Source organism: Mauremys reevesii, linkage group 24 (genome assembly GCF_016161935.1).
Source record: "Mauremys reevesii isolate NIE-2019 linkage group 24, ASM1616193v1, whole genome shotgun sequence".
In the NCBI taxonomy this organism is placed as follows: domain Eukaryota; kingdom Metazoa; phylum Chordata; order Testudines; family Geoemydidae; genus Mauremys; species Mauremys reevesii.
This window is the reverse complement of record NC_052646.1, coordinates 18,892,315-18,918,453: the sequence shown is the minus strand read 5'-3', so window position 1 is coordinate 18,918,453 and position 26,139 is coordinate 18,892,315. Positions and strand designations below refer to the sequence as shown.

The following is a 26,139-nucleotide window of genomic DNA, read 5'->3' as shown; positions in this document are numbered from 1 at the left end:
TTTCCACCTCAGTGTTTACCCCTTTTTCCAGATAATTTATGAACATATTGAACAGCCCTGGTCCCAATAAAGAACGCTGGGGGACACCACTATTTGCCTCTCTCCACTGTGAACATTAGCCTTTTATTCCCATCCTTGGTTTCCTAGTTTTTAACCAGTCATTGATCCAGGAGAAGCCCTTTCCACTTATCCCATGACAGCTCACTTTGCTTAAGAGTATTTTGGGGAGGAACCTTGTCAAAGACTTTCTGAAAATCTAAGTACATGGACTGGGTCACCCTTGTCCACATGCTGTTGATTCCCTCAAAAAATTCTAGTAGTTTGGCAACCCATGATTTCCCTTTACAAAAACCATATTGAGTCTTCCCCAACAAATCTCTGCATCTGATCATTCTGTTCTTTGCTATACTTTCACTTTACTATAATTTCAACCAGTTTCCCCGTCACTGAAGTTAGGCTTATTTGCCTTCAACTGCTGGGATCACCTTGTGAAGATGCAGTTCTGGTGGGACCCAGCTGAGAGTGCCAATTCAGGACCAATTGCTTAAACAGGAGAGTCACAGCCCAAGGCTGGATTTTTCCACCTCTAAGGCAAACCAAACCAGGCAGACAAAGAGGACTTTGGTTTTACCCCAGTGACCAACCAGAAGTCACACAAGCAATTTCCTTAGACACTCCAGTCTCCCAGTATCACCACCAGTCCCACGTCCTGGGAAATGAATGGTTATGAAAACCAACACTAGATAACCACAAGTCATACAAGCAATTTCCTCAGACACTCCAATTTCCCAGTATCACCACCAACACCACTCTTTATGGGGATGAATGGTTATTTAAAACAATACCCCAGTAAAAGAAAAAGGTTCTCCTGATCTCAAAGGACCAAGCCCCAGACCCAGGTCAATATACAAGTCAGATCTTATCCACAAATCACGCTGTTGCCAATCCTCTAGAATCTAAAATCTAAAGGTTTATTCATAAAATGAAAGAAATACAGATGAGAGCTACAATTGGTTAAATGGAATCAGTTACATCCAGTAATGGCAAAGTTCTTGGTTCAGGCTTGTAGCGGTGATGGAGTAAACTGCAGGTTCAAATCAAGTCTCTGGAGAACATCCCCAGCTGGGATGGGTCATCAGTCCTTTGTTCAGAGCTTCAGTTTGTAGCAAAGTCCCTCCAGAGGTAAGAAGCAGGATTGAAGACAAGATGGAGATGAGGCATCAGCCTTTTCTAGACTTTTCCAGGTGTAAGAACCTCTTTGTCCTCACTGTGGAAAATTACAGGAAAATGGAGTCTGGAGTCACATGGGCAAGTCCCTGCACACCCTGCTGAGTTACAAGGCGTATCTGCCTCCTCTCAATGGGTCAGTTGTGTAGCTGATGGTCCTTAATGGGCCATCAAGCAGGGTAGGCAGAGCTAACACCAACTTGTCTGCGATGTTACCCAGAAGCACAGCACAAATTTGAAATACAGACAATATAGAGCCAACACTCATAACTTCAATTACAAAATGATACATACATATAGACACTGATCTGAATTCATTCAAATTGGTCGGAACACCTCTGACGTGTTCTTTACTGATCCCGATCTGCAGCCCTTCCCCTTTGTTGTCCGTGGTAACTTCACTGGTCACCCGCTCACATGTTGGTTTTTGTGGGAAGACTGAAGCAAAGCAGGCAATGAGCAGCGCTGCCTTCCCACCATCTTCTGTCACCAGATCAGGATTTTCTGGCCGCTCTCATGATTCTTAAAGAAAATCTCAGGTTTTTTTCACCAATTTAAGGATTTTTTTAGCTCACGATCTCTCAGGACCGTCTGGTGATTTGGGGTTTTCTATGTTGGTGGGAGGTCCCTGCGCTGCCAGCAGCCCCAGATCAGCCCCCTGCAGAGCCCAGCAGCGCTGATGGTCCCCCAGGCAGATCTGCGCCCCCCAAACAGCCTCTGCTCTCACACTTCTCACCCCCCTTCTGTCTCTAGGTCTGTCCCAGCTCAACGCCCCAGCCATGGGCAGAGCCCTGCTGCCACAGCAGGATGCTGGGGAAAGGGAGCTCCTGCCTCAGAGCCCTCCCTGGATAGCAGGGGGTCCTGCCACGCTGAGGGTCCTGATCCTCGCCCTGCTCTGGACGGGTAAGTAAGCAGCACCTGCAGCCCCAGTGCAGTGGGAAGGGCAGAACCTGCACTAAGCGGGGCCAGGTCTGTCCCAGGACTTGGAAGGGAGACTGGCTGGAGGGGGAGGGGTGCGCAGTGCCCCAGTGTGGTGCTAGGGGGCGCTGAGCGACAGGCAGTGGGGGCAGGGGGCTCAATGTAGAGAGGGATGAAAGTAAATGGAGTGAGAATTGGTCAAGGACCCAGGGCTGGGCTCGCAGGGGCCTGCAGGTCAGGAGTGAGGGGAACCGGCAGAACTGTGGGGAGTTGCGGGGGCTCTGCTCTCTATGGGTCCCACTTCAATCCCTCCCCATCCCCGGCAGGGTCCCTGTCCCAGCCACCTGGATTTACCCTGGCGGTGCCTCTGGCGGTGTCGATGCAGGAGGGTCTCTGCGTTCTCGTCCCCTGCACCTTCACGTACCCAGCCTCGTACGACACCGACAATCCCTCGGCCCAGCTCTACAGATACTGGTACAAGGAGCCTGCTACTGTGGGCCAGGATCCTCCCGTGGCCAGCAGTGTCACCAGCCTGGGAGTGTCGCAGGAGACCCAGGGCCGGTTCCGGCTGGCGGGGGATCCAGCCCACGGTGACTGCTCCCTGCAAATCAGTGATGCCCGAAAGACGGATGCAGGGAGATATTTCTTTAGCATCGAGAAAGGCCTGTTAGATCACACTTACCGCTCCAATTCCGATGGCACTGACCCTGCGCTCACGATCTCTGTGCAAGGTAAGAGCAGCCGCAGTCACCACTTGTGAGGGTTCACCCCCACTCTGAATTCTGGGGTACAGATGTGGGGACCCGTAGGAAAGACCCCCCTAAGCGTATGTTCTACCAACTTCGGTTAAAAACTTCCCCAAGGCACAAATTCCTTCCCTTGTCCTTGGACGCTATTGCTGCCACCACCACGTGATTTATAGAAAAATCCAGGGAAGGGTCACTTGGAATCCCTGTCCTCCCAAAATATCCCCCCAAGCCCCTTCATCCCCTTTCCTGGGGAGGCTGGAGAGTAATGTACCAACTAATTGGTTAACAATGTGAGCGCAGACCAGACTCTTTGTCTTTAGGACACTGACAATCACTCAGGTTCTTAAAAGAAGAACTAATTTATATCTATAAAAAAGAATCACAGCTGCAAAAATCAGTTTGGAAGGTAACTTCCCAGGGTAAATAAAAGATTTCAAACACAGAGGATTCCCCTCTGGCTCAGCTTCACAGTTACAAAAACAAGAATCAAACTACATCTGTAGCATAGGAAAATTCACAAGCTAAAACACAAGATAACCTAGCGCCTTTCCTTGCCTCCTTACAATGTCTGTGGTTTTAGATCTATTCTTCCAGGTATATTTGCAGGAGATGTTGTACCTGTTCGGTCTCTTTCCTCCATCCAGAGAGGGAACAACAAAGAGAGCAACAAACAAATCCTCCCCCCACCCGCCCCAGATTTGGAAGTTTCTTCTTCCTTCATTGGTCCTTCTGGTAAGGTGCCAACTAGGTTATTTGAGCTGATTAATCCCTTACAGGGAAGGTGATTTAGTGCAGCTGCCAAAGAGGGATTTGATGCTACTACACACAGAGAGTTGTTACTCTTCCCTCTATATTTATGACACCGCTCATCAGCCCCCTGAGCCAGCCAGTCCCCGCCCTAGGGCCGGATCGGGGCCGCACCCCTAGAGGTGAAAGGCCCTGTGTCCCCGAGTGATTCTCTACCCTCTCCCCATGTCTCAGGGCTGAGGGAGGAGCCAGAGATCCACATCTCGCTGGCGCGGGGGCTGCCAGGGACGCTGCTGGCCGGGGAGCCGGTGACTGTGACCTGCACAGGCCCCGGGCGCTGCTCCGGGCCCCCTCCCCGAGTCACCTGGACGGGGCCGTTCAGCTACACAGCCCGGAACGCCTCAGCCCAGCTGGCGAATGGCACCTGGGCCCACAGCTCCATGCTCAGCTTCACGCCCGGCCTGGGGGACCACGACAAAGAGCTCATCTGCAGCGTCACCTACAGGCCGCCACAGGGACCTTCCACCCGCAGAACCGTCCGGCTCCACATTGGCTGTGAGTGACCCCCCCCAGCCCCTCCACACCGGCCCCCAGCCCCCTCTGCTGGGATCCCCCTCTGGGCGCCCCAGACCTGTCCTCGAGCCCCTCCCCCAACTCCGCCCTGTGCGGGGATCCCCACCCCCCACCAGGCACCCTCCGCCCATTCTCCTGCAGGCCCCGGCACCCCACACCGGGCCGCCCCTTCTCCCTTGGGATCTTCACCCCTTCCTGCCCCGCTTGGCTATGGCTCCCCCTTCCCATCCACACCCCCAGGCCCTTCTCTTCTGGGATCCTCTCTACCCGTGACCTGCCCTGCCCCCAGAATCCTCCTGTGCTTTGATCCACCCTCCCCCCGTACTGGGATTCCCCCACCACCACACCAACTACCCCAGTTCCCCCTTAGATCTCTCTGGGCCGTCCCACCGTGTCTCCTCCCCACTTTCCCTTTCTGCCGGGATCGGTGGATGCTCTATATGGGGCAGAGGGTTAACAGGACCCAGTCACTGTCCGGCACTAAACACGCTCTAGGCTCGGTGCCCAGAGACCTCGGCCCGCCCTGACCCAGGGCAAACCCCCATTGAATGGCCTGTTACCCTCGCGCTGCACCTCCAGGGCAGAGTGAAAATCAGTGGCCGCCTTTGCGAGGTGAAGGATTAAATCAGGCTTCACTGTAAGGACGGCCCTTGTTCCTTTCAGCCGGAGGGATATTTAGAAGGGACCTGACCCCCAATCCCCAGCCCGACCCTTAACAACTACACAGACCTCGGAGGAAACGTCCGCGCTGCAATCAGAGACCCGCAGCCCGAGACCTGCAAGCCCGAACCAATGGACCCAGGCTCTGAGCCTCGGCACCGTGGGGCTTTGAGGGCAGCGTGGACGGATCCTGCCAGGCCTGGCCAGCCGGTACCAGCGTCCGGCTGTGCTGGGTGTTACTTTTAGCTGCCCCTCTGGGCAGTGCCAGGCTGCAAAACACCCAGTCCTGGCCGGCCAAGCCAGAGGGCGAAAGGAGAGGGCTGGGGAGAGACGAACCGAGGGGGGAAGGCAAAGGACCCATGACAGGGGTGTCTGATGTCCCTGGTGGTGGCTGGGTCTGGGCTGGGATGGGAGTGGGGTTATTTAGACCCTGGCTCTGACCCGCCCTGGGGAGGAGACACTTGGGGAGCAGGACGCTGAATGCCCAGGCTCCCGGCAGTCAGTGGCACTGGTGACACTCGCTCAACTACCCAGGCTGAAGCAACCCGGCCCCTCGTTAGTGACTCTGCCAATTAGGCCCAATTTTGACCAACCAGTTTTGGTCCCTTAGGTGTCAGTTTCCCATGGTTCTGTTTCCCCGGCGCGGCCCTAACCCAGCCCCTGGGTTAAATCAGGAGCCTTTTGGGTGGGGCTCAGTCGGGTCTGTCACTTCCCTTCCCCGCCCACGGGCCTTGTGTCACTTCAGGGACTTTCTTGTCCCCCAGCTGAGCTCACAGCGAGGGGCCATGTCTAGGCTCAGGGATCACTAGCGACACCTCTCCCCCCCCGGTGCTGTGCAGCCCCCCTGATCCCCCCTGTCTGGTTTGTGTTTCAGACCCGCCTGGGCCCCCCAACATCACTGGGACCCTGACCAGGAACGGACACCCCGGTGAGAGGCCGCACTCCGAGCCCCGGGAATCAGCGAGCACCTCCTAGTCACGCTCTGCCCACGCTCAGGGCCACGCCCCAGGCTTAGCCAGGCCAGGCTGGTCTGTGCCCAGAGGGGAGAGCCTGAGGAAGCTACAGGACTGTGGGGAGGGTGGTGAGTGGAGCAGGCCCTTTTCCCTCTATCTCCGGACACCAGGGTGGCATTAAGGGGGCTCAAGATAGTGGGCATGAGATGGGTCAGGGACCGATTTCTCCAACAGAGACCGGCTGCCATTGAAAGTCACCAAGATTGGCCTCCGACTCCAGAGCTGCTACGGTTCCACACTGGGCGAGGGCTCCTCATGTAAACAGCTCCCATTTCCCACCCCAGAGGTGGCTGAATCTTGGTTCCTTGGCAGAGGATCTCTGGGGGGGTCATAACCTGTCCGCTCGTCTCTTCCAGTGCCAGATGCGTGGGGAGCTGAGGGCGACGTCGTGCCTCTGGAGACCCAGGAGGGCGACTCCCTGAGTCTGAGCTGTGAGGCTGGGAGCAGAGCCGAGGCCACCCTGACCTGGGCCAAGGGGAACGAGTCCCTGAGCCCCAGCCAGGGAGGGACTGGACGCCTGGTGCTTTCGAATCTCAGCCCAGGGGATGCTGGGGAGTATCGGTGCTGGGCCAACAATTCCTACGGGTCGGCCAGCCGGGCTCTGTGTGTGCACGTGCAGCGTAAGGCTCTAGGGGGCGGCCTGGCAGACAGAGGGTCCTCAGTGGGTGCGCTGGGCTGCAGGGAACAGGGTGGGCTGAGATCCAGGGGGGGGGTGCTGGGCTGCAGGAGGTGTGGGAGGGGTCAGTGATGGGTGCTGGGCTGTGGATCAGGGGGACAGTGGAGGGCTCTATCCATTCTAAAACGTTGCTGTGGGTATTTCAGCTCTAGAGAGGACTCTGCAAATCTCCCAAGCTAACAGGCGCGACCCCCAGTTATTCCAAGGTATCGCTAGGGGGTGGGAAGTGGGGCACGGGGCCTTTCCCCTCGAGGGGGCGCTGGCCCCAGTGCAGGCCCTGGGCAGGGACTGGCTGCCTCAGGGTGCGAGTGGCTACTTGTTATTCCTGTTCCCAGATCCCCCAACCCTGGTGGACAACGGTTCACAGCACATGGCCCGGGAGGGCGACTCCCTGCGGTTCCTCTGCTCCGTCGCCAGCAGCGCCCCTGCCACACTGGGCTGGGTGAGGGGGAATCGAGCCATTGGGGGTGCCGGGCCCATAGGGGTGCATCAGCTGTGGCTGGAGCTGCCCAACATGTTGACTGAGGATGGGGGGGCTGTATGGGTGCTGGGCCCAGAATGAGAGCTCTGCCAAGGGGACGTTCCAGGTGCGCATTGAGTGAGAATGGGGTTAGCCCACAGGACTTCCTGCCACCAGATGTGAGTGGAGTTAACCCGCGGGACTCCCTGCCACTGGATTTCTCTCTCTGACTATTGTCACTGGTTCTCCTGCGCTTCCCAGACAGCCCCCAGCCGGGGACCAGGCTGAAATCATCCTGCCAGTGCCAGGGGCCCAGCATCAGCTGCAGCTGCTCCCTGCGCTTCCACCCCCCACCCCGGCTCCAGTGGCAGGTGGACAGGGAGCCCCTGTCTGGGAACGGCTCATGGGGGGGCCCTGCAGGTCAGCCCGTGGGCCCCGGGGGACGAGACGGTCAGAAAAGTGTAGGGGACAATTTCCTGGTGCAAGTGCTGGAGGAACCAACTAGGGGCAGAGCTCTTCTAGACCTGCTGCTCACAAACAGAGAAGAATTAGTAGGGGAAGCGAAAGTGGATGAGAACCTGGGAGGCAGTGACTGTGAGATGGTCGAGTTGAGGTTCATGACACAAGGAAGAAAGGAGAGCAGCAGAATACGGACCCTGGACTTCAGAAAAGCAGACTTTGACTCCCTCAGGGAACTGATGGGCAGGATCCCCTGGGAGAATAACATGAGGCGGGAAAGGAGTCCAGGAGAGCTGCCTGTATTTTAAAGAATCCTTATTGAGGGTGCAGGAACAAACCATCCCAATGTGTAGAAAGAATAGTAAATATGGCAGGTGACCAGCTTGGCTTAACAGTGAAATCCTTCCAGATCTTAAACACAAAAAAGAAGGTTACAAGAAGTGGAAGACTGGAGAAATAACCAGGGAGGAGTATAAAACTATTGCTCAGGAGTGCAGGAGTGAAATCAGGAAGGCCAAATCACACTTGGAGTTGCAGCTAGCAAGAGGTGTTAAGAGTAACAAGAAGGGTTTCTTCAGGTATGTTAGCAACAAGAAGAAAGTCAAGCAAAGTTTGGGCCCCTTACTGAATGATGGAGTCAACCTAGTGACAGAGGATGTGGAAAAAACTAATGTACTCAATGCTTTTTTTGCCTCTGTCTTCACGAACAAGGGGAGCTCCCAGACAGCTGCACTGAGCAGCACAGTATGGGGAGGAGGTGAGCAGCCCTCTGTGGAGAACGAAGTGGTTCAGGACTATTTAGAAAAGCTCATAGACTCATTGACTTTAAGGTCAGAAGGGACCATTATGATCATCTAGTCTAACCTCCTGTACAATGCAGGCCACAGAATCTCACGCATCCACTTCAATAACAGCCCCCTAACCTATGTCTGAGTTATTGAAGTCCTCAAGTTGTGGTTTGAAGACCTCAAGCTGCAGAGAATCCTCCAGCAAGTGACCCGTGCCCCACGCTGCAGAGGAAGGCGAAAAACCTCCAAAGCCTCTGCCAATCTGCCCTGGAGGAAAATTCCTTCCCAACCCCAAATATGGTGATCAGCTAAAACCTGAGCATGTGGGCAAGACTCACCAGCCAGCACCCAGGAACGAATTCTCTATAGTAACTCAGATCCCACCTCATCTAACATCCCATCACAGACCACTGGGCATACTTACCTGCTGATATTCAAAGGTCAACTGACAAATTAATTGCCAAAATTAGGCTATCCCATCATACCATCCCCTCCATAAACTTATCAAGCTTAGTCTTAAAGCAAGATATGTCTTTTGCCCTCACTACTCCCCTTTGAAGGCTGTTCCAGAACTTCACTCCTCTAATAGTTAGAAACCTTCATCTAATTTCAAGTCTAAACTGCATAGTATCCAGTTTATATCCATTTGTTCTTGTGTCCACTTTGGTACGAAGCTTAAATAATTCCTCTCCCTCCCTAATATTTATCCCTCTGATATATTTATAAAGAGCAATCATATTCCCCCTCAACCTTCTTTTGGTTTGGCTAAACAAGCCAAGCTCTTTGAGTCTCCTTTCATAAGACAGGTTTTCCATTCCTTGGATGATCCTAGTAGCCCATCTCTGAACCTGTTCCAGTTTGAATTCACCGTTCTTAAACATGGGAGACCAGAACTGTACACAGTATTCCAGATGAGCTCTCACCAGTGCCTTGTATAAGCTGGACGAGGGTGCTAAAGGAGTTGGCTGATGTGATTGCAGAGCCATTGGCCATTATCTTTGAAAACTGATGGCAAAGAGGGGAGGTCCCGGATGACTGGAAAAAGGCTCATGTAGTGCCCATCTTTAAAAAAGGGAAGAAGGAGTATTTGGGGAACTACAGGCCAGTCAGCTTCACCTCAGTTCCTTGAAAAATCATGGAGCAGGTCCTCAAGGAATCAATTCTGAAGCACTTAGAGGAGAGGAAAGTGATCAAGAACAGTCACCGTGGATTCACCAAGGGCAAGTCATGCCTGATTAACCTAATTGCCTTCTATGACGAGATAACTGGCTCTGTGAATGAGGGGAAAGCAGTGGATGTGTTATTCCTTGATTTTAGCAAAGCTTTTGATACGGTCTCCCACAGTATTCTTGCCAGCAAGTTAAAGAAGTATGGGCTGGATGAATGGATTATAAGGTGGATAGAAAGCTGGCTAGATCGTCGGACTCAACAGGTAGCGATCAATGGCTCCATGTCTAGTTGGCAGCCAGTATCAAGTGGAGTGCCCCAGGGGTCGGTTCTGGGGCTGGTTTTGTTCAATATCTTCATTAATGAGCTGGAGGATGGCGTGGACTGCACCCTCAGCAAGTTTGCTGATTACACCAAACTTGGAGGAGTGGTTGATACGCTGGAGGGTAGGGATAGGATACAGAGGGATCTAGACAAATTAGAGGCTTGGGCCAAAAGCAACCTGATGAGGTTCAACAAGGAGAAGTGCAGAGTGCGGCACTTAGGACAGAAGAATCCCATGCACCCCTACAGACTAGGGACCGAGTGGCTGGGCAGCAGTTCTGCAGAAAAGGACCTAGGGGTTACAGTGGACGAGAAGCTGGATATCAGTCAACAGTGTGCCCTTGTTGCCAAGAAGGCTAATGGCATTTTGGGCTGTATAAGTAGGGGCAGTGGGCTCCCCTTTTTACCCCGACGTGTCCTGCTCCCAAATCCTCCTGTGCTGCGATCTGCACCCCCCATTCCAATCACCACTTGTTGGGATTTCCCCGCACACCAGCCGCCCCAGTTCGCCCTGAGATCCCCCCAGACTGTCCCACCACATCTCCTCCCCCTTCCCCTTTCTGCCGGGATCGGTGGATGCTCTATATGGGGCACAGGGTTAATGACACCCAGTCACTGTCCGGCACTAAACACGCTCTGGGCTCGGTGCCCAGAGATCTCGGCCCGCCCTGCCCCAGGGAAAACCCCCGTTAAATGGCCTGTGACCCTCGTGCTGCAGATCCAGAGCAGAGGGAAAAACAGCAGCTGCCTTTGCGAGGTGAAGGATCAAATCAGGACTCACTGTAAGGACGGCCCTTGTTCCTGTCAGTCGGAGGAAGATTTAGAAGGAACCTGCTCCCCCAGTCTCCCTCCCGTGTCTGAGCCCAGGCCCCAGCCCAACCTCGAATGTCTACACAGACCTCGGAGGAAACGTCCGCACTGCAATCAGAGACCCGCAGCCCGAGCCCCATGAGCCCGACCCAACGGACCCAGGCTCTGAGCCTCGGCGCCGCGGGGCTTTGAGGGAAGCGGGGATGGACCCTACCAGGTCTGGCCAGCCGGTATCAGCGTCCGGCTGTGCTGGGTGTTACTTTTAGCCACCCCACTGGGCGGTGCCAGGCTGCAAAACACCCAGGCCTGGCCGGCCAAGCCAGAGGGCGAAAGGAGAGGGCGAAAGGAGAGACGAACCGAGGAGGGAAGGCAAAGGACCCATGACAGGGGTGTCTGATGTCCCTGGTGGTGGCTGGGTCTGGGCTGGGGTGGGAGTGGGGTTATTTAGACCCTGGCTCTGACCCGCCCTGGGGAGGAGACGCTTGGGGAGCAGGACGCTGAATGCCCAGGCGCCCGGCAGTCAGTGGCACTGGTGACACTCGCTCAACTACCCAGGCTGAAGCAACCCGGCCCCTCGTTAGTGACTCTGCCAATTAGGCCCAATTTTGACCAACCAGTTTTGATCCCTTAGGTGTCAGTTTCCCATGGTTCTGTTTCCCCGGCGCGGCCCTAACCCGGCCCCTGGGTTAAATCAGGAGCCTTTTGGGTGGGGCTCAGTTGGGTCTGTCACTTCCCTTCCGCACCCACGGGCCTTGTGTCACTTCAGGGACTTTCTTGTCCCCCAGCTGAGCTCACAGCGAGGGGCCATGTCTAGGCTCAGGGATCACTAGCGACACCTCTCCCCCCCCCGGTGCTGTGCAGCCCCCCTGATTCCCCCTGTCTGGTTTGTGTTTCAGACCCGCCTGGGCCCCCCAACATCACTGGGACCCTGACCAGGAACGGACACCCCGGTGAGAGGCCGCACTCCGAGCCCCGGGAATCAGCGAGCGCCTCCTAGTCAAGCTCTGCCCACGCTCAGGGCCACGCCCCAGGCTTAGCCAGGCCAGGCTGGTCCGTGCCCAGAGGGGAGAGCCTGAGGAAGCCACAGGACTGTGGGGAGGGTGGTGAGTGGAGCAGGCCCTGTTCTCTCTGTCTCCAGACTCCAGGGTGGCATTAAGGGGGCTCGGGATAGTGGGAATGAGATGGGTCAGGGACCCATTTCTCCGACAGAGACCGGCTGCCATTGAAAGTCATCTATATTTGCCTCCGACTCCAGAGCTGCTACATTTCCACACTGGGTGATGGCCCCTCATGTAAAGAGCCCCCGTTTCCCACCCCAGAGGTGGCTGAATCTTGGTTCCTTGGCAGAGGATCTCTGGGGAGGCCTAACCTGCCTGCTCGTCTCTTCCAGTGCCAGATGCGTGGGGAGCTGAGGGCGATGTCGTGTCTCTGGAGACCCAGGAGGGCGACTCCCTGAGCCTGAGCTGTGAGGCTGGGAGCAGAGCCGAGGCCACCCTGACCTGGGCCAAGGGGAACGAATCCCTGAGCCCGAGCCAGGGAGGGGCCGGGCGCCTGGAGCTGCCGAATCTCAGCAGAGGGGACGCTGGGGAGTATCGGTGCTGGGCCAACAATTCCTACGGGTTGGCCAGCCAGGCCCTGCGTGTGCACGTGCAGAGTAAGGCTCTAGGGGGTGCCATGGCAGACAGAGGGTCCTCAGTGGGTGCGCTGGGCTGCAGGGAACAGGGTGGGCTGGGATCCAGGGGGGGTGCTGGGCTGCAGGAGGTGTGGGGGGGTCAGTGATGGGTGCTGGGCTGTGGATCAGGGAGTCAGTGGGGGGCTCTCTCCAATCTAATACGTTGCCGTGGGTATTTCAGCTCTAGAGAGGACTCTGCAAATCTCCCAAGCTAACAGGAGCGACCCCCAGTTATTCCAAGGTATCGCTAGGGGGCAGGGAGTGGGGCACGGGGCCTTTCCCCTCGAGGGGCGCTGGCCCCAATGCAGCCCCCAGGCAGAGACTCGCTGGCTCAGGGTGCGAGTGGCTACTTGTTATTCCTGTTCCCAGATCCCCCCACCCTGGTGGACAACAGTTCACAGCACATGGCCCGGGAGGGCGACTCCCTGCGGCTCCTCTGCTCCGTCGCCAGCAGCGCCCCTGCCACACTGGGCTGGGTGAGGGGGAATCGAGCCGTTGGGGGTGCTGGGCCCATAGGGGTGCATCAGCTGTGGCTGGAGCTGCCCAACATGTTGACTGAGGATGGGGGGGCTGTATGGGTGCTGGGCCCAGAATGAGAGCTCTGCCAAGGGGACGTTCCAGGTGTGCATTGAGTGAGAATGGGGTTAGCCCACAGGACTTCCTGCCACCAGATGTGAGTGGAGTTAACCCGCGGGACTCCCTGCCACTGGATTTCTCTCTCTGACTATAGTCACTGGTTCTCCTGCGCTTCCCAGACAGCCCCCGGCCGGGGACCAGGCTGAAATCATCCTGCCAGCGCCAGGAGCCCAGCATCAGCTGCAGCTGCTCCCTGCGCTTCCACCCCCCACCCCGGCTCCAGTGGCAGGTGGACAGGGAGCCCCTGTCTGGGAACGGCTCATGGGGGGGCCCTACAGGTCAGCCCGTGGGCCCCGGGGGACGAGACAGTCAGAAAAGTGTAGGGGACAATTTCCTGGTGCAAGTGCTGGAGGAACCAACTAGGGGCAGGGCTCTTTTAGACCTGCTGCTCACAAACAGAGAAGAATTAGTAGGGGAAGCGAAAGTGGATGAGAACCTGGGAGGCAGTGACTGTGAGATGGTCGAGTTGAGGTTCATGACACAAGGAAGAAAGGAGAGCAGCAGAATATGGACCCTGGACTTCAGAAAAGCAGACTTTGACTCCCTCAGGGAACTGATGGGCAGGATCCCCTGGGAGAATAACATGAGGGGGAAAGGAGTCCCAGAGAGCTGCCTGTAATTTAAAGATTCCTTATTGAGGGTGCAGGAACAAACCATCCCAATGTGTAGAAAGAATAGTAAATATGTCAGGCAACCAGCTTGGCTTAACAGTGAAATCCTTCCAGATCTTAAACACAAAAAAGAAGGTTACAAGAAGTGGAAGATTGGACAAATGACCAGGGAGGAGTATAAAACTATTGCTCAGGTGTGCAGGAGTGAAATCAGGAAGGCCAAATCACACTTGGAGTTGCAGCTAGCAAGAGATGTTAAGAGTAACAAGAAGGGTTTATTCAGATATGTTAGCAAGAAAGAAGAAAGTCAAGCAAAGTGTGGGCCCCTTACTGAATGAGGCAGTCAACCTAGTGACAGAGGATGTGGAAAAAACTAATGTACTCAATGCTTTCTTTGCCTCTGTCTTCACAAACAAGGGGAGCTCCCAGACAGCTGCACTGAGCAGCACAGTATGGGGAGGAGGTGAGCAGCCCTCTGTGGAGAACGAAGTGGTTCGGGACTATTTAGAAAAGCTCATAGACTCATTGACTTTAAGGTCAGAAGGGACCATTATGATCATCTAGTCTAACCTCCTGTACAATGCAGGCCACAGAATCTCACCCATCCACTTCAATAACAAACCCCTAACCTATGTCTGAGTTATTGAACTCGTCAAATTGTGGTTTGAAGACCTCAAGCTGCAAAGAATCCTCCAGCAAGTGACCCGTGCCCCATGCTGCAGAGGAAGGCAAAAAACCTCCAAGGCCTCTGCCAATCTAACCTGGAGGAAAATTCCTTCCTAACCCCAAATATTGCGATCAGCTAAACCCCGAGCATGTGGGCAAGACTCACCAGCCAGCACCCAGGAAAGAATTCTCTGTAGTAACTCAGATCCCATCCCATCTAACATCCCATCACAGACCACTGGGCATATTTACCTGCTGATAATCAAAGTCAATTGCCAAAATTAGGCTATCCCATCATACCATCCCCTCCATAAACTTATCAAACTTAGTCTTAAAGCCAGATATGTCTTTTGCCCTCACTACTCCCCTTTGAAGGCTGTTCCAGAACTTCACTCCTCTAATGGTTAGAAACCTTCATAGAATCATAGAATCACAGAATCTCAGGGTTGGAAGGGACCTCAGGAGGTCATCTAGTCCAACCCCCTGCTCAAAGCAGGACCAAACCCAACTAAATCATCCCAGCCAGGGCTTTGTCAAGCCTGACCTTAAAAACCTCTAAGGATGGAGATTCCACCACCTCCCTAGGTAACCCATTCCAGTGCTTCACCACCCTACTAGTGAAAAAGTTTTTCCTAATGTCCAAGCTAAACCTCCCCCTCTGCAACTTGAGACCATTACTCCTTGTTCTGTCATCTTCTACCACTGAGAACAGTCTAGATCCATCCTCTTTGGAACCCCCTTTCAGGTAGTTGAAAACAGCTATCAAATTCCCCCTCATTCTTCTCTTCTGCAGGCTAAACAATCTCAGTTCCCTCAGCCTCTCCTCGTAAGTCATGTGCTCCAGCCCCCTAATCATTTTTGTTGCCCTCCGCTGGACTCTCTCCAATTTATCCACATCCTTCTTGTAGTGTGGGGCCCAAAACTGGACACAGTACTCCAAATGAGGCCTCACCAGTGCTGAATAGAGGGGAATGATCACATCCGTCGATCTGCTGGAAATGCCCCTACTTATACAACCCAAAATGCCATTAGCCTTCTTGGCAACAAGGGCACACTGTTGACTCATATTCAGCTTTTCGTCCACTGTAACCCCTAGGTCCCTTTCCAGTCCCCAAACAGCCCTACGTGGCCCCGACCATGCTCTGCCCCCAGGTCCCCGAACTGCTGCCCAGGCATTCGGTCCCTATTCTATAGCAGTGCATGGGATTCTTCCGTCCTAAATGCAGGACTCTGCACTTGTCCTTGTTGAACCTCATCATATTTCTTTTGGCCCAATCCTCTAATTTGTCTAGGTCCCTCTTATCCTATCCCTACCCTCCAGCGTATCAACCACTCCTCCCAGTTTAGTGTCATCTGCAAACTTGCTAAGGGTGCAGTCCACACCATCCTCCAGATCGTTAATGAAGATATTGAACAAAACCGGCCCCAGAACCGACCCTTGGGGCACTCCACTTGATACCGGCTGCCAACTAGACATGGAACCATTGATCACTACCTGTTGAGCCTGACAATCTAGCCAGTTTTCTTTCCACCTTACCGTCCATTCATCCAGCCCAAAATTCTTTGACTTGCTGGCAAGAATACTACGGGAGACTGTATCAAAAGCTTTGCTAAAGTCCAGAAATAGCACTTCCACTGCTTTCCCCTCATCCACAGAGCCGGTTATCTCATCATAGAAGGCAATTAGGTTAGTCAGGCATGACTTGCCCTTGGTGAATCCATGCTGACTGTTCCTGATCACTTTCCCCTCCTTTAAATGGTTCAGGATTGATTCCTTGAGGACCTGTTCCATGATTTTTCCAGGGACCGAGGTGAGACTGACTGGCCTGTAGTTCCCTGGATCTTCCTTCTTCTCTTTTTTAAAGATGGGCACTACATTAGCTTTTTTCCAGTCATCCGGGACCTCCCCCGATTGCCATGATTTTTCAAAGATAATGGCCAATGGCTCTGCAATCTCATCGGCCAACTCCTTTAACACTCTCGGATGCAGTGCATCCGGCCCCATGGACTTGTGCTCATCCAGCTTTTCTAAATAGTCCCGAACTACTTCTTTCTCCACAGAGAGCTGGTGATCTCCTCCCCATACCGTGCTGCAGAGTGCAGCTGTCTGGGAGCTGACCTTGTCTGTGAAGACAGAGGCAAAAAAAGCATTGAGTACACTAGCTTTCTCCACATCCTCTGTCACTAGGTTCCCTCCTTCATTCAGCAAGGGGCCCACACTTTCCTTGACTTTCTTCTTGTTGCTAACATACCTGAAGAAACCCTTCTTGTTACTCCTAACATCTCCGGCTAGCTGCAACTCCAAGTGTGATTTGGCCTTCCTAATTTCACTCCTGCATGCCTGAGTAATACTTTTATACTCCTCCCTGGTTATTTGTCCAGTCTTTCACTTCTTTTAAGCTGTTTTTTTGTGTTTAAGACGAGCAAGGATTTCACTGTTAAGCCAAGCTGGTCGCTTGCCATATTTACTTTTCTTCCTACACATCGGGATGTTAGGAAGAAAATTTAATTAGACATCTAATTTCAAGTCTAAACTGCCTATTGTCCAGTTTATATCCATTTGTTCTTGTGTCCACTTTGGTACGAAGCTTAAATAATTCCTCTCCCTCCCTAATATTTATCCCTCTGATATATTTATAAAGAGCAATCATATCCCCCCTCAACCTTCTTTTGGTTAGGCTAAACAAGCCAAGCTCTTTGACTCTCCTTTCATAAGAAAGGTTTTCCATTCCTTGGATCATCTTAGCAGCCCGTCTCTGAAACTGTTGCAGTTTGAATTCACCCTTCTTAAACATGGCAGACCAGAACTGCACATAGTATTCCAGATGAGGCTTCATCAGTGCCTTGTATAAGCTGCAAAAGCAGCAAAGAATCCTGTGGCACCTGATAGACTAACAGACATTTTGCACCATGAGCTTTCGTGGGTGAATACAAAAAGTCTTGCATCCGACGAAGTGGGTATTCACCCACGAAAGCTCAAGCTGCTAAATGTCTGTTAGTCTATAAGGTACCACAGGATTCTTTGCTGCTTTTACAGATCCAGACTAACATGGCTACCCCTCTGATACTTGTATAAGCTGGACGAGGGTGCTAAAGGAGTTGGCTGATGTGATTGCAGAGCCATTGGCCATTATCTTTGAAAACTCATGGCGAAGGGGGAGGTCCCGGATGTCTGGGAAAAGGCTCATGTAATGCCCATCTTTAAAAAAGGGAAGAAGGAGGATCTGGGGAACTACAGGCCAGTCAGCTTCACCTCAGTTCCTGGAAAAATCATGGAGCAGGTCCTCAAGGAATCAATTCTGAAGCACTTAGAGGAGAGGAAAGTGATCAGGAACAGTCAGCATGGATTCGCCAAGGGCAAGTCATGCCTGACTAACCTAATTGCCTTCCATGATGAGATAACTGGCTCTGTGGATGAGGGGAAAGCAGTGGACGTGTTATTCCTTGATTTTAGCAAAGCTTTTGATACGGTCTCCCACAGTATTCTTGCCAGCAAGTTAAAGAAGTATGGGCTGGATGAATGGACTATAAGGTGGATAGAAAGCTGGCTAGATCGTCGGACTCAACATGTAGCGATCAATGGCTCCATGTCTAGCTGGCAGCCGGTATGAAGTGGAGTGCCCCAGGGGTAAGTTCTGGGGCCGGTTTTGTTCAATATCTTCATTAATGATCTGGAGGATGGCATGAACTGCACCCTCAGCAAGTTTGCTGATGACACCAAACTTGGTGGAGTGAGGTCAAAGCTAGGGGCCATGACCAGGCTCAGTGATCACTAGCGACCCCGCCCCGGTGCTGTCCAGCCCCCCTGATCCCCCCTGTCTTGTTTGTGTTACAGACCCGACCGGGGCCCCCAACATCACCGAGACCCTGACCAGGAGCGGACGCCCCGGTGAGAGGCCGCGCTGCGAGCCCCGGGAATCAGCGAGTGCCTCCTAGTCCCGCTCTGCCCGTGTTCAGGGCCAGGTGCCAGGGTCAGCTGGGCCAGGCTCATGGGTGTGGGTATCCCATGCCAGGGGAGGCTGAGCTGCCCCAAACAGCCCTACGTGGCCCTGCCCATGCTTTCCCCCAGGTTCTCTCCTGCTCACTGCCCACGCTGTTCCCCCATGGCAGCGCTGGAACTGGGGCTAGGGGAACAGGGGGGCAACCTGCAGCCTGGGACTCCAGGAGGCTAGTGCTGCACCTCCCTCCTGCCCAGTGGTCTGGAGCTGGGGTACTCTGGTGGCCCAGGGCTGGCTAGGGTGGGGGAAGTGGCTCCAGTGGGGGGGTTCTGGGCTTCAGTGGGGGTGGGGCCTCGGGCAGAAGGGGCGGGGCCATGGGCCGGCCTCCCTGAGCTGGCTGTTCATATGTCACCCATGGCCAGACTAGTCTATGCCCGGAGGGGAGAGCCCGAGGAAGCCTCAGGGCTATAAGGGGAAGGTGGGAGGATCGGGCCCGGTTCCCTCTGTCTCCAGGCTGCAGGGTGGCCCTAGGGGGTGCTGGGCAGCAGGGAGGAGATGGGTTAGGGACCAATCGGTGCGACAGAGACCTGCTGCCATGGAAAGGCACTGAGATTGTGCACCCCCCCCAGAGCTGCTACGTCCCCACGCTGGGTGAGGGGGGCCTGTATAGCCACCGATGCTGTCCAGCCCCCCTGATTCCCCCTGTCTGGTTTGTGTTACAGACACGACAGGGGCCCCCAACATCACTGGGACCCTGACCAGGAGCGGACGCCCCGGTGAGAGGCCGCGCTGCGAGCCCCGGGTATCAGCGAGTGCCTCGTAGTCATGCTCTGCCCGTGCTCAGGGCCAGGCCCCAGGCTGGTCTGTGCCTGGAGGGGAGAGCTCGAGGGATGCCACAGGACTGTAGGCAGGGTGTGTGGGGGAGCGGGCCTTGTTCCCTCTGTGTCCAGGCAATGGAGTGCCATTAAGGGGGTGCTGGTCAGTGGGGATGAGATCAGCCATGGACCAGTCTCTGAGACAGAGACCTGCTGCCATGGCGAAGCAACAAGATTGTGCTCCGACCCCAGAGCTGCTGCGTCTCTACACTGGGCAAGGGCTTCTCATGTAAACAGCCTCTGTTTCCCACCCCAGAGGTGGCTGAATCTTGGTTCCTTGGCAGAGGATCTCTGGGGGGCCTAACCTGCCTGCTCGACTCCTCCATGGCCAGCCCCAGGGCCGGTGCAACGATTTAGGTGACTTAGGCGGTTGCCTAGGGCACTGGGATTTGGGGGGCGCCATTTTCTTCGGCTGCTGCGGTTGCCGCCGGCATTTAGGCGGAGGGAGCTGGCGCAGAGGGGTGTGGGGAGGGCCGCCTGCAGCAAGTAAGGATGGGGGGGCAGCACGCAGGGGAACTCCCCGCCACAATTCACCCCTGCCCCGCCTCCTCCCCGCGCACGCCGTGGCTGCTTCACTTCTCCCGCCTCCCAGGCTTGCGGCGCCAATCAGCTTAGGGGTGCTCTTGCACGGAGCAGGGGTGAGCTGGGGTTGGGGGGTTCCTCAGGGTGGAGGGTAGGGAGCTGCCACAAGGGGAGCGCCTGAGGGCGGATGGGGGGAGCTGCCGTGGGGCGCCTTCCGGCCGGGGGGCGGGGGGAGGGGGACAAAGTGGAAACATCCTTGCACTGGCCCTGGTGTCAGTGAGGGATTTCCAATTAAACATGTTGCCGTGGGTATTTCAGCTCCACTGAGGACTCTGCAAATCACCATCTCCAGAGCTAACAGGAGCGGCCTCCAGCTATTCCAAGGTATCGCTAGGGGGCGGGGAGTGGGGCATGGGGACTTTCCCCTCTATGGGGCACCGGCCCTGATCCAGTCCCTGGGCAGGGACTGGCTGGCTCAGGTTGCGAGTGGCTCTGTCTTATTTCTATTCCCAGATCCCGGCACCGAGGTGGCCAACGGGTCACAGCTCTCGGCCCGGGAGGGCGACTCCCTGCGGTTCCTCTGCTCCGTCGCCAGCAGCCCCCCCGCTGTGCTGGGCTGGGTGAGGGGGGGGCGAGCCGTCAATGGTACCCACCCCGTGGGGGAGAATCAGCTGTGGCTGGAGCTGCCCAATGTGACGGTCGAGGACGGGGGGCTGTACGGGTGCTGGGCCCGGAATAAGGAGAGCTCTGCCCAGGGGACGTTCCAGCTGCTTGTCGAGTGTGAGTGGGGTTAACCCACGGGACTCCCTGCCACTAGATTTCTCTCTCTGACTATTGTCAGTGTGTCTCCTGCGCTCCCCAGACAGCCCCCAGCAGAGGACTCGGCTGAACTCGTCCTCCCAGTGCCAGGGGCCCAGCATCAGCTGCAGCTGCTCCCTGCGTTCCCACCCCCCACCTCAGCTCCAGTGGCAGGTGGACGGGGAACCCCTGGCTGGTAAAGGCTCACGGGGTACACTGCAGGTCAGCTCATGGGCCCAGGGGGACGAGACTGTCAGAAAAGTGTAGGGGACAATTTCCTGGTTCAAGTGCTGGAGGAATCAACTAGGGGCAGAGATCTTCTTGACCTGCTGCTCACAAACCAGGAAGAATTAGTAGGCGAAGCAAAAGTGGTTGGGAACCTGGGAGGCAGTGACCATGAGATGGTTGAGTTCAGGATCCTGACACAAGGAAGAAAGGGGAGCAGCAGAATACAGACCCTGGACTTCAGAAAAGCAGACTTTGATTCCCTCAGGGCACTGATGGGCAGGATCCCCTGGGAGAATAACATGAGGGGGAAAGGAGTCCAGGAGAGCTGGCTTTATTTTAAAGAATCCTTATTGAGGTTGAAGGAACAAACCATCCCGATGTATAGAAAGAATAGTAAATATGGCAGGTGACCAGATGGGCTTAACAGTGAAATCCTTGCTGATCTCAAACACAAAAAAGAAGGTTACAAGAAGTTGAAGATTGGACAAATGACCAGGGAGGAGTATAAAAATATTGCTCAGGCATGCAGGAGTGAAATCAGGAAGACCAAATCACACTTGGAGTTGAAGCTACCAAGAGATGTTAAGAGTAACAAGAAGGGTGTGTTCCGGTATGTTAGCAACAAAAAGAAAGTCAAGGAAAGTGTGGGCCCCTTACTGAATGAGGGAGGCAACCTAGTGATAGAGAAGTTGGAAAAAGCTTATGTACTCAATGCTTTTTTAGCTTCTGTCTTTACGAACAAGGTCAGCTCCCAGATGACTTCACTGGGCAGCACAGCATGGGGAGCAGGTGACCAGCCCTCTGTGGAGAAAGAAGTGGTTCGGTACTATTTAGAAAAGCTGGATGAGCACAAGTCCATGGGGCAGATGCGCTGCATCCGAGGGTGCTAAAGGAGTTGGCAGATGTGATTGCAGAGCCCTTGGCCATTATCTTTGAAAACTCATGGAGATCGGGGAATGTCCTGGATGACTGGAAAAAGACTAATTTAGTGCCCATCTTTAAAAAAGGGAAGTAGGAGGACCTGTGGAACTACAGGCCAGTCAGCTTCACCTCAGTTCCTGCAAAAATCATGGAGCAGGTCCTCAAGGAATCAATTCTGAAGCACTTAGAGGAGAGGAAAGTGATCAAGAACAGTCAGCATGGCTTCACCAAGGGCAAGTCATGCCTGACTAACCGAATTGCCTTCTATGAGGAGATAACTGGCTCTGTGGATGAGGGGAAAGCAGTGGATGTGTTATTCCTTGACTTTAGCAAAGCTTTTGATACTGTCTCCCACATTATTCTTACCAGCAAATTAAAGAAGTATGGGCTGGATGAATGGATTATAAGGTGGATAGAAAGCTGGCTCACGGGTAGTGATCAACGGCTCCATGTCTAGTTGGCAGCCGGTATCAAGCGGAGTGCGCAAAGGGTCGGTCCTGGGGCCAGTTTTGTTCAATATTTTCATTAGTGGTCTGGAGGATGGCGTGGACTGCACCCTCAGCAAGTTTGCAGCTGACACTAAACTGGGAGGAGTGGTAGATATGCTGAAGGGTAGGGAGAGCATACAGAGGGATCTAGACAAATCAGAGGCTTGGGCCAAAAGAAATATGATGATGTTCAACAAGGACAATTGCAGAGTCCTGCACTTAGGACGGAAGAATCCCATTCACTGCTAGAGACTAGGGACTGAATGGCTGGTCAGCAGTTCTGCAGAAAAGGACCTAGGGGTTACAGTGGACGAGAAGCTGGATATGAGTCAACAGTGTGCCCTTGTTGCCAAGAAGGCTAACGGCATTTTGGGTTGTATAAGTAGGGGCATTTCCAGCAGATCGAGGGCTGTGATCATTCCCCTCTATTCAGCACTGGTGAGGCCTCATTTGGAGTACTGTGTCCAGTTTTGGGCCCCACACTACAAAAAGGATGTTGAAAAATTGGAAAGAGTCCAGCGGAGGGCAACAAAAATGATTAGGGGGCTGGAGCACATGACTTAGGAGGAGCGGCTGAGGGAACTGGGATTGTTTAATCTGGAGAAGTGAAGAATGAGGGGGGATTTGATAGCTGCTTTCAACTACCTGAAAGGGGGTTCCAAAGAGGATGGATTTAGACTGTTCTCAGTGGTACCTGATGACAGAACAAGGAGTAATGGCCTCAAGTTGCAGTGGGGGAGGTTTTGGTTGGATATTAGGAAAACCTTTTTCACTCAGAGGGTGGCGAAGCACTGGAATGGGTTCCCTAGGGAGGTGGTGGAATCTCCATCCTGAGAGGTTTTTAAGGTCTGGCTTGAGAAAGCCCTGGCTGGGATGATTTACTTGGGGATTGGTCCTGCTTTGAGCAGGGAGTTGGACTAGATACCTCCTGAGGTCCCTTCCAACCCTGATATTCTGTGATTCTGCCCTGACCTGGACTGAGAGTGGGGACGGGGGCTCTGGATTTTCTCCCTTTGAACTCAGCCCCCTGCAGAGAGGTGAGACCTTTGTCTCCTGGATTCTGCCCCCAGCTCAGGGAGGGGAGTTGGGGGCGGGGGCGGGGGCTGGGATCCAGGACTTCTAGATTCTATCCCCAGATCTGAGATGAGAGTGGGGTGTCTGGGAAATAGGACTCCTGGGTTCTCTTCCAGCCGTTCCCCATGCTCTGTGTTTTTGCAGGTTCAAAGAAGCCTGACAATTGGATGATCATCGGGGTCACCTGTGGGTTGGGGGTCCTCATTGGCTTATTCCTTCTTGGGCTCTATGTGATCAAGTAAGTCTGAGGCCTCCCGCACTGACCCCCAACTGCCCCTCCTAGATTCCACTGAGTTCCCCTGACATCTCTGCTGGGGTATTCCAGCACCCCCAGTCCCCAATAAGATCTCCCCTCCCCTGACCTATCCCAGTCCCCTGCACTCTAGTCTCCTACACTGGTGTCACCCCTTTCTCCCTCCCCACGGGGCTATTCTATGTCCCTCCCCCCAGGCTCATGCATCTGTCCTGATACGTTTCCCTTCAGACTGCGGCGCCGGGAGCTGGCGCCCCCCAGCACCGAGTCCGGGGAGACGGCTAATGGGAGCCTGGTGGAGCACACAGCCAACGAGGCCAGCGTGATCTATAGTACCGTCACCCACATCCCCATGGTATGTACCTGTGGGGAGCAGGGGACCAAGCCCACCTGCCCTCCCCACCCCGTCTCTGCCCCCTCCATTTCTTCTCCTTCCCACCCCCATAACCAATGCATGAATATAAGTCAGGCTTTCACCAGGGCACCTGACCCTCCACGTGTGCCCAGTGCAAGAAATGCACCCCTGCCACCAGCCTGCGCTCGCTGAACTGCGTGGGATTGGCTCCTGCATGCAGAAAATGCACCTCATCCCTCGGGTTTCGCTCAGAGAGGAGGACATGCAGCGAATGCATTCATATGCATTCACAAAGTGCACGGGACTAGATTGGGGCTGGAATGCTGCCAATGCCTGGGCATCTCCCGAATGCACCAGCTGGGCAAGAAATGCATTTCTGCAGCTGCCTGCTATGGTATTAGGTGCATATGCTCAACAATGCATGCAGGGTGCACCTTGTCTGTTGCAAATATATTCACCCTGCAGAAAATGCAACAAACACATCAGCATCGTCTTTGGAACCACAACATGCATGGGATCTAATCATGCATGCACTGTGCATACAATGTACACAACCCCTTGCATATTGCTAATGTATGGCCAGTGCAGGCAATGCAGAGAATGCATTAATGTAACCAGTGCTGCCCAAGTGCTCGGTGCATGAAATGCAGAAAATACCTTTCCTGAACCTGTTCTGCAATGAGATGCAGGAGATGAAATCCTGCATTAATAGTGCATGAAATTAACATACCCACACGCATGTTGCTAATGTGTGCCCTGTGCAGCTGAGGCAGTGAATGCATTAACCGAGCTGGTGCTGGCATGGGATTGGCTCATGCGTGCAGAGTGTGAAACACACCCAATCCCACGCCTCTTACTAGTGCACGCCCGATGCAGGAAATGCATTTGCACCGAGGGTGGGGGAAACAAAGCCTGGGACAGCCCATGCAATCAGCTCAGCAGGGTGGATGCAAGTCTCTGCCTGGTGTCTCTGCCTTGCTTCTCACTCAGCATCACAAGACTCCAGCCGCCCACCGGACCAAAGGCGTCCAGGACAGGCCTGCAGCAGCACAGGGCCCGCTAGGCCCCGGGGAGCCGGAAGAGCTGCATTACGCCTCCGTCGAGTTCTCCAAGCGGCAGCGCAAAGGGGGGGAGCCTGCAGAAGCCCCCGCCACAGAATATTCCGAGGTCCGGCGCAAATAGCTTCCTCGCACCATTGGCCCAGGCTGGGAATCTCTGGCCCATCCAGTGCAGGGGGGATCACAGTGTGGAGGGAAGGGGGAAGGGGTCGGCCCAGGGCTGGGCCTGCGACGTGGGAAACCTGGGTGCAAATCCCTGCTCTGGCCTGGACTCAGGGTGGAGTCAACAAAGCCTTGGAAATGCTGGAGCGCTGCATTGAATGGAGGTATCCCAGAGTCCTCTGCAGCCAGGTCTCAAAGCCTGCCCCCTCCCAAACCTCACTGCCCCCTGGGGAAAGAGCCTCTCATCCCTCAGCCACAGAGAGTCTCTCTTCTACCCTGCCTGAGCCCTCACCCACTCGTTTCACAGGTGGACAGGATGGTCATCCTCAAGGGTAGCAGCTGGCGGGAGTGGAGGGATGGGCTTGTGTCTAAGCTGCTGGCCAGGTACTCTGGGTTCTAACCTCTGTTTCGCTAAAAAATGCTGTAGGGTGAGGTTGGTCCAGTTGCTGCATCTGTCTAGTCTCAGTTTCCTTACCCCCCAAAATTGGGATAATAATGGTAACTTGTTCACTCCAAAGCCAAAAGCATCTGATTGTAAAATTCCCTGTTTACAAGCTGTTCCTTGAAATAGATTTTCATGTGTCGTTTTTCTCACGGCTACTTTTTTAACAAAGGGCCACTAACAACTATGACTTATTTGTGTCCAGTAAAGAATCAGTTTTCACATCTGGCTTTCCCCTGGAAGGCCCCGATTGCAGCTGGTTTCTGGGCAGGGCCAGTTATAACATGGCCCCAATTCCAGCTGGGGCAGGGCCTGTCCCTTGCTGCGTATGAGCAGCACCTGGCGCAATAGGGCCCTTGTCATAAACATACAGCTAACGGGAGGATAAAATCCCTTCTTTACCTCTAAAGGGTTAAGAAGCTCAAATAACCTGGTTGGCACCTGACCAGAAGGACCAATGGGGAAGGAAGATACTTTCAAATCAGGGGGGCGGGAGGGGAGGAGCTTTTGTATGTGTGTAAAAGCAGCAAAGAGTCATGTGGCACCTTATAGACTAACAGACATTTTGGAGCATGAGCTTTCGTGGGTGAATACCCACTTTGTCGGATGCATGCGACCAAGTGGGTATTCACCCACTAAAGCTTATGCTCCAATACGTCTGTTAGTCTATAAGGTGCCACAGGACTCTTTGCTGCTTTTACAAATCCAGACTAACACGGCTCCCTCTCTGATACTTCTTTGTCTGTGTGTTCCCTCGGGATGCAGAGGGACCAGGGCAGGAAAAAACCTTTCCTAAACCCTTACCTGAAATAAGCATCTAAGGTTACAAAAATTGTAAGTAAAGGCAAGGAAACATATTAGATTATCTT

At 54.2% G+C, this 26,139-nt stretch overlaps 1 protein-coding gene and 1 long non-coding RNA gene across 2 annotated transcripts in view; both read left to right on the top strand.

The window, feature by feature from the left end:
- Positions 1-2,524: 2,524 nt before the first annotated feature.
- LOC120390591 (sialic acid-binding Ig-like lectin 12) overlaps positions 2,525-26,139 on the top strand; it is a 42,165-nt gene continuing 18,550 nt past the window's right edge. Inside the window, exon 1 of the mRNA XM_039513325.1 lies at positions 2,525-2,876. Within this exon, the coding sequence (XP_039369259.1) occupies positions 2,525-2,876 (352 nt within the window). The remainder of the gene's footprint in view (positions 2,877-26,139) is intronic.
- On the top strand, positions 6,389-12,049 carry LOC120390237. The gene is made up of 3 exons (XR_005591044.1): positions 6,389-6,507; positions 11,468-11,521; positions 11,962-12,049. It is a non-coding gene; the product is annotated as an uncharacterized LOC120390237 (long non-coding RNA).